Raw genomic sequence first — 7,870 nt, 5'->3', positions numbered from 1 at the left:
TGGCTCAAAAGCACCCCCTCTAATGTGTTCTTCCCCCACCCTAAGAGCTTCCAGGGAGAAGCTGAGCTTCTGGCTCTGCTGAGACAGCTGCTAAGATGATCACTGAGCTTGGCGGCAGATCACATTTCAGCACACAGTACATGATGGCTGAAAGGCTCTTTGGAAGCCCTGGCCGAAATTTTGCGCTGGGGAAACCCTCCCTCCCAAGATAGCAGGGCATGAAAAACCTTGGAAACAAGGACCCCAGACACAACAACCCCTGAGGTATGACACAGGGGCCTCAGCCCCATTTATTTGTGTAGCCAGAGGTTCCTGCCACAGCGCAGTCTTACACTTTGGGTAGGCATTGCCTCCAGCCTGGGCAGGGGCAGAGAGACAGACACACACATACATATTTCAGATTCCTTCTCTGAGGGGTTGGAGATCTGCAGAAACCATTTCTTCTTTTCCTGCAGTCTCTATAAGGCTACCTCTATGATTCTGCTCAACTTGTGCTCACACGTTCAAAATCTGCTGTGGGTTAAGCATGAATATTAAGTAGAACCCATTACATTGCTTTTCCTTGCATCACAGACTAGTGCAATGCCCTCGAGGGGCCAGTAGTCTTGGAATAAATGTTTTTTTTCCTTTTCTTTCCTTTCTCTTTCCCTTTCCTTCCCAGGCTTCCTTCTTTCTGACTCACGGAAGAGATTATTCCATAGGCCTGACCAGGACTTTTTATCAAAGGGGCCCTTCCAGTGAATGACTTGGACTTGACCCTTTTCCATGGCCACAAGGATGTTGTCCCTGCAAGCGCCATCTAGATTTTAGGTCCAGAGTGAGACCAAAAGGCTGGAATTCTCAGGAAAGGCTTATAGCATTTGAGTACTGATTGGGGACAGTTGCGGGAAGTGGGACCGGGAGACTAGGGGATGCTCAGTAGGTAAATCGCATCTTTTGTGAGTAGCCCAGTTTGTCCAAGTTGGGATGGCAGGCCAGCTGCACCATCGGGGGAGGCCCGCACAGCAGCAGCAGCACATCATCCCCTGGGGCTGGCAGGTGCTGGCGGATCATGTCGGCGGTGACGAAGCCTTTGCTGTAGGTCCAATCTGAAGCAGAGGGGAGAGGAAAGAACTGATGCTCCAGGCCCAAGCTGACAGGGGTTGTAGAGCCCATAGGTGGGGCAGGGGGAGGACCCCAAAGGCACCTCAGAAGCCATCCAGCTGTAGCAGCTGGATACTCAATCTGCCCCAGCAGCACAGACATCCCTTCCCCCCCCCCCCAGGTAAACAGGCACCAGCCCAGAAGACCCCCATGTCTACTCACTTGGGAGTTTGGCAGTGCCAGGGAGAGCTGGTTTCACTGCAGCCAGAACTCACAGAGGGGAAAGGCCCTGGTTTAGGGACGTCCAGAAATGGGGAGGGTACCTTTTGGTGGATGATCCAGAGTAAACCAGAGCTTCATGCGATTGGGATACTGGGCCTGTAGTTCCTCCAAATCTTCCCGTAAGATTATGTCATTTTCAGTCTGAAACGAAAATGAGAAGGGGTAGCAAAGTTTTTAGGAATGTTTTTGAGGCCACTCAAAAAAAATTTTCTGCTCTAACAATTTTTCAACCGGGAGTGAAAAATAATGGTGAAGTTCTAGGGAGTGAGCAAGACTTTTAGGGAGTTAGGATGAGGGGAAGGTGAGGGAAACAGCCTTTGTTTATATAGCATGAAGGAATAAAGGTAAAATATTTAACTAAAAATAGCCAAGTTTCGGTACTCAGGACTACACTCCTTAAATGTTTTCTGTTCTTCTTTCCTTGGGACCAGGGAAGGAATTGAGATCGCTGCTCTGTCCTTATTGTAGGGCCCTTTCCTTTGCATAGAGACCCTTGGACACAGGCTAGAAGAAGCCATGGGTCAGTTCTGCCCATTAGTGCCGCACATCAGCCCTACCTACACAACCACTTTGAAGTGCCAGGACAGAGGAAAACATGCCACCAACCTGGTTGGCAAAAAGCAGAAAGCACTGGGTGGGATCTTCAGGGTCTTTCAGGATGGCCCGGATCAACTGTAGCATCGGGGTTATTCCTGCATAAAGATACCCATAGGGAGATTGGTGGCCGCAGTCTCTCCTGCCCCAGCTCCTTAACTGATCAATCCTTTCATCATTCCTTTAACATCTTAATTCTCAGTCTTACCCCATAGTTCTCACTACCTAGGTTTCTGGACAGATATGCCCTTCACTCCAACTCACTAAATTTCATATCTGGTAGATGAGTTGTGGAGATGCTCAACATTCATGTAAGTTCATGTTGCTGAAGTCCTTTTTCCTCTGAAAGTCCCTCTTGGACTAGGATCCATGGTCACAAGATAACTTGAAGTACTTGTTGATTTGGTGATGGGGGTTCTGCAACACTGGACTTGCAGGGTAAATGTGTGTGCTTTGGAATCAGGCAGAGCTGGGTCCTGATCCTGCCTCTGGCCATTGCCAATAACCCTATGGAAACTACTTACCCTCTCTGAACCTCCATTTTCTCACCTGTAAAGGGGAAGGCTAAATCCGCGTATAAAGTCACTAACATAGTATTAAATATATAGAAGAGTCCACTGTTGATTTCCTTTCTTCTTGATTCGCCTATTCCTATCCTTTCTATGCCTAAAATTATTAGATCCATTTAACTTAATGTCATGGGACAGCCCACCTAATTTATTTCTCTCATTTCATCAGTTAAAAACATTTTTTGGGGGCCTCCCCGGTGGCGCAGCGGTTGAGCGCTGGGTTGCGAAGCTGCCCGCGGCCTGTGCGGTGCCGGTTCGATCCCCGGCTGCTCCCCGGCCACCAGAGGAGGGTCCCACATGGCGCGCAGACCTCTCCTGCCGCCCGCTGCTCCTCTCAGCAGTGTACTTCGGTCCTTCTGCCTGCTCTGCTCCCAGCTCTGGCTCTGGTGAATTCTCTCACCCTCCTGCACTTCTGACTGTACCCAATGCTTGTATAAACAAACAAACAAACAAATAAATAAATAAAATACATGCCTCTTTAAAAAAAAACCAAAAACAGTTTTGGGGGTTTCTACCTCATCCTAGTGTTGTTTTTCAGATTCCGGAAGCTCTAGGCATTGCTAGGAACACCCTAATTGACAGCTTGGCTATGGCTGCCAAACCTTCTTAGGGCCACTTGGCAGTTTTCATGGACACAACAATGGTGGCAGAGAATGACCCCTCAAGTGACTTATACCTGTCCCGCCAGCAATCATTCCCAGCTTCTTTGCCACTCGCAGTTCTGGAGGAGACTTTTTGTTGGGCTGAATGCTAAAGTTCCCTAAAGGGCAAGTAAAGAGAGGGGTGGAAGAAGAAAGTTAAAATAGGAAACTAAGAAAACAAATGTAGAATTAAGACCACGTCCCAGGCCAGCTTAGCAGCTGCTATGAAATCTGACCCTGCGGCTTCAGTGGAGGTTTGGGTTGAGCCAACCCTGACAATAGCACACTTGAGTGACAATGGAGCCAGGGCTGTCTGTCCTGTGTTATTAACTACCCATCTGCGTAGAGCCACACAGTGAGTCATCAGCTGCCTCTGGCAGAGGGCTGCTCCCTGGTGAGGGTGGCAGGCATGGGGCCAGGTATAAGTCTACTTTTGCAGTGGCACAGAGGAGCTCCAGAGACTTGCTAATGCACCCAGCTATGCCCATGAGAAGGGCTGAAAGCGATCTCTGCTCTCTCTTGTTCAGTCTGAAGGGCGATTCTTTGAGGGAGGGACAGAGGCATGTTTGCTTTAGCGATCGCCCCAGCTGTCGCAGCTGGAGAATTCCAGTGGATGGAGAACTGATCCTTGTGGAAATGGGGCTGAGAAACCTGCCTTTCTGTAATACCAGTGCTGTGTTGAAAGGAAAGGCAGCTCTGGCCCTTGCATGTGTGCACTCATACGCACGGCCACACTGTGTGGCACTGAAGAAGTGGGGGGCAGTCACCGGCCGAAGAGGGCCATTACCTTTCCCGGTGTAAGTGAGCAAGCCACTTGGCCCTCGGAACTCTACCACATCCCCAATCCTCAGGCTATCCAGGTACTGAGACATCTTTCCTCCCTCAGGAAATTTGGGGTGCACACCCTTCAGGTAGACCTGATAAGACAGAAAGGGAAATATTCAGAATGTTCCTGGCCTCTGAGCCCATTGTTTCTGTTGGGAGCCTGCTGCCCTGAAGGCAGCTGGGGTTTTTGGAGAAGACCTGTTTACTCTGCAGATGGAGTTACAGGACATTAGAAGTTCTGCAAACAGAACTTATTCCCAGAATTATCTCCTGTTCTCTGAGGATGTACTGGTTTGTGTGCATGTTCCCTACTAACTAGAAAAGGTTGTTTTCAGCAGTAACTTATTAATTTGTATAAGAATAAACATAATTGCATGCTATTTTCATGTTCCTTTGTTCATATCTTTAATAAAAGCTTGGGCTGGGAGAGTGAAAGGCAGAGCTGCTCTCGATGGATCTCCCCAGCCTCCCCCCACTGCAAATTCACTTAGACTGTGAGTCTTCATTAATGGCAGAGAACTTCATTGGCTGTCCTGATCATAGCATGTTGCCTGAACCCCCTAGAAGCTGGGGTCAAGGGTTACAAGTGTGCTGCCTCTTCCCAGTCCACACACCTTTTTCACCCACAGAGGATATGCATCTGCTGTCAAACAAATTCTGAAAGCTTCTACAAATCCCAGAAAGAATAGGGTTAGGAGCTCCTGGGGTTCCTTCCCACCCCCTTACCTTGATAACAAGATCCACATAGCCTTGATCTTCATCACTGGTGACAGGAGTGTATGGCCTGATGACCAGGCTGCCATCAATTCGGGCAGAAAGGTAGACATGTTGGCCTGGGGACCACGTGGAGAGCTACATCAGAGGCTGCTCATGGGTGTGCCACACACCTGCTGCCTTGAAAATACTCAGGGGGATTTGAGAGAACAAGGGCATCTTGCTTCTCACTGTGGCCCAGTGTACTACCAAGCAGGGGGGATTCATCCCTTTCAGCCCCCACTTGGATCCCTCAAAAACCCACATTGGGGAAACTCATCAATTACTGCCAGGCGAGCTGAGGGGCTGGGCGATGGGGAGAGTAGTGTTTGCTCAGGGGGAGATATGAGCAGATTCTGCAGGAAGAAGGGAAGGTTGGTGAGTGGAAAGATGTCTGGGGGCCAGAGGCACCTCACAGCCTGGAGGACCCATGGCTAGATAGTGAAGGGGACTCGGGGTGTGGAGGCAATAGTTGAAGCAGCGAGTTTCAGGAGACCCCAGAAGGGGACTCACCCTCTTAGGATACCAGGGAAAGGAGCCCACTCCACATTCTCCTTACCCACAGGCAGCCCCAGAGTGTGTTGGGCGGTGGGCAGGGCAAAGCGGAACCTCTTGGTGTTGTGACTCACGGTCTGGAGGATGGAGGACACAAGTGTTTCACCAGGGAGGTCTGAGGCAGCCAAGTCCGTAGGGGCCCAACCAAAATGATGCTGTGCGCTTCATACCCGGAGGGGAACGCCGGCACCCTCCTCTAGCCCACCCCCTCTCTCTGCAGTTTACCGTCTTGTCCAGCAGTCGCAGCAGGTACTTTTCATTCGGGTCCAGGAGCGTGATGGGCGACCGGCGGGACCTCTTCCGAAACAAGTAGGATCCCACCGCTAGGCCTAGCAGAGTCAGCAGCCCCACCCCCAGGGAGGCCAGCAGGATTGGGCTCTGTGGGTAAAGGAGGCAGCGTGACCACCGCGCTGGAGAAGAGCCCGGGGCTTAGGTAGCGACCGTCCCGTTACGCCCCAGGGGTAGCGATCCCGAATTCTAGCGCTGGAGCAAGCCAAGGCCAGAGGGGTAAGCTGGGCAGGGTCCCGGCCAGAACAGGCGGTACCGGGACCCCGGCATCCGGGCGGATGCAGAGCCCTGCAGGGCGGGGTCGGCGGTGAGCGCCCCTGGTCCGGAGCCCAGTGCCCAGAACCAGATGCGGCGGAGTCCCCTGGTACAAGGTCCGGCGCGAGGGTCTCACCGGCTGGAGCCCCATGACCGGACCGTGCGTCCTCCACCTCCGGGCCCACTGACAGATCCCACAATGCGCCGCGGGGTGGGCAGGAGGCGGGCCCGGCGCGGGGCGGGGCCGGCGGGCGGAGCGGCTGCGCCCCACCCGCGCCCCCCTAGACGCCGGCCCCAGCCCCGCTGCCCCGTGCGAACCCAAGGTCGCTTAGGACTGCAGGTCCAGCCCCCTCCTCCCTAGGCTTATGGGGCCGGCCGCTTGGATCAGCTTATCCCCGGACAGGACGGGAGCGTTGGCAAACTGGGAATTACGCCGAGTGGGGGCGGCGGGGCGGGGGTGTCTGGGAATTTCTGAGCCGGCGAAGGCTAAACAGAGAGTTAGCTAGCGTTGGGTCAGAGACAGGTTCACATTAGAGCAAAAGGGGCCGAAATTAGACATAATGTAGTGTTTCAACAGGCTGAATTGCAACCAGGGAAATGCGCAGCCCGGTGGAGTCTCTGTAAGGAATGAACAGCAGCGAGACAACTGTATTTCCTGGCCCGGGACGTGAGGCCACAGGGGCCTCTCACTGGCTTCTTTTGGGTCCAATTAAAGTCTCTGGTCCAGATCTGGGTTCTTCTGTGCTCAGGGTCAGAGACCTGGGCTCTGAGGCAGGCTGTGCTGAGTAAGAGCCCCACCTCCAGAGCTCACTGGCCCTGTGACTTTGGGTAACTCACTCAACTCCCCTGATTCCTTACCTGCAGATGGACGCATACCGTGACACTCTAGTTCATAGGGGGATTGTGGGACTTCAGTGAGACCGTCACCTGCTTAGTGCACTGCCTCTCATAGAGCAAACAAATCAACAGATGTCAGCTACTCTAGTAAGTCAGCAGACACTCAGGATTTTAGGGCTGCGCTCTGTTGGCTGCAGAAGCACAGGACGGGGGGAGTCCGAAATAGCCTTGGAGAGCTACTTGAACCCCTCATTTGCCAAGATTGTTTTCTTCTTATATGAAGTTTCTCAGCCAGATCGACACTTGCCTTTCGATGCAGAGCGGTAGGTGAAACCTGCACAGTCCATACGATACCTGAAAGTGTAAGGACTCCGGGGACAGTGGAGCCAGGTTTCAGTTGCAGTTGGCAACCTGTGTGAAACGATACAAAAGGTTTGTTTTCCTTTTCTCCTGGGCTAGCTGAAAATATCCCCTGCTTTGAGTTTTTGAAGCAGCCAGTATACCTTCCTGAGGCGAGGCAAGGTGTATTTTAGTGGGGTGGGTACCCATCTGGAGGGAGAGTTGGGGAGGAGAGGAGAGAGGGCACCTGCACTTTTCTGCTCTGAGAGACTAAGGAGATAATGTTCTAGTGCTTCTGACATGTCCACTGCTGGCCTAAGAAGCCACACTGTTGATCGCTGCCACTGCCCGGTTATGGTTGGAGAGGTTCTAGACTCTTCCCTTTGCTGGATAGAAGGTATAATAAGAGAGAGACACATGGAAAAAAGGAGTGTATAACTATAACTCAGGCCTCTCTGAGCAATTGTATTTCCTGAACCCCCAAACAGCACACTTTAACTAGTAAGAGTACGTGACTGGGAACCATGACTCAGAGTGTTTGCAATTGGGCTTGTCCTGGAAACCTTAACTGTGTGGTCTCAGTAACCATGGGTGAGTGCCTGAGTCCTAAAAATGGAGGCGTTAGGGAGGTTGGGGAGCACTGCTGCCTTGAAGGGGCAGCTGCTCTGACAGGTCTTTCCTATCTCAGATTCTGTGGTTCTAATAGTGTCATCCAGCAGTTGAGCTTCCCTCGGGGGAGTCACAGTAACCCTTCGTTTATGGATTTTTCAATTCAACCTTTAAAGTGTATGATTCCTTCCTTGATAAATAATAGAAGAAGAGCAGTACACGTAGTGTAGTATGAGGGGA

The 7,870-nt window shown here is 51.8% G+C and overlaps 1 protein-coding gene across 2 annotated transcripts; it reads right to left on the bottom strand.

The window, feature by feature from the left end:
* Window positions 1-915: 915 nt before the first annotated feature.
* Window positions 916-5,996, bottom strand: CYB5R1 (cytochrome b5 reductase 1; the record flags this gene model as incomplete). 2 transcript variants are annotated; one of them, XM_084246341.1, is made up of 9 exons in its annotated part: window positions 916-1,088; window positions 1,407-1,506; window positions 1,972-2,057; window positions 3,205-3,288; window positions 3,957-4,086; window positions 4,721-4,827; window positions 5,307-5,379; window positions 5,528-5,680; window positions 5,919-5,996. In XM_084246341.1, the coding sequence occupies 9 exons, from the start codon at window positions 5,994-5,996 to the stop codon at window positions 916-918; spliced, it is 984 nt and encodes a 327-aa protein (XP_084102467.1). The 2 variants fall into 2 exon arrangements, with proteins under 2 accessions (XP_084102467.1, XP_084102468.1); XM_084246342.1 differs by having other exon boundaries at window positions 5,982-5,996.
* Between the last annotated feature and the right edge of the window lie 1,874 nt (window positions 5,997-7,870).

This window comes from Talpa europaea, assembly GCF_964194135.1.
Source record: "Talpa europaea genome assembly, chromosome: 10".
Lineage (NCBI taxonomy): Eukaryota > Metazoa > Chordata > Mammalia > Eulipotyphla > Talpidae > Talpa > Talpa europaea.
This window is presented reverse-complemented; position numbering and strand designations above follow the sequence as displayed.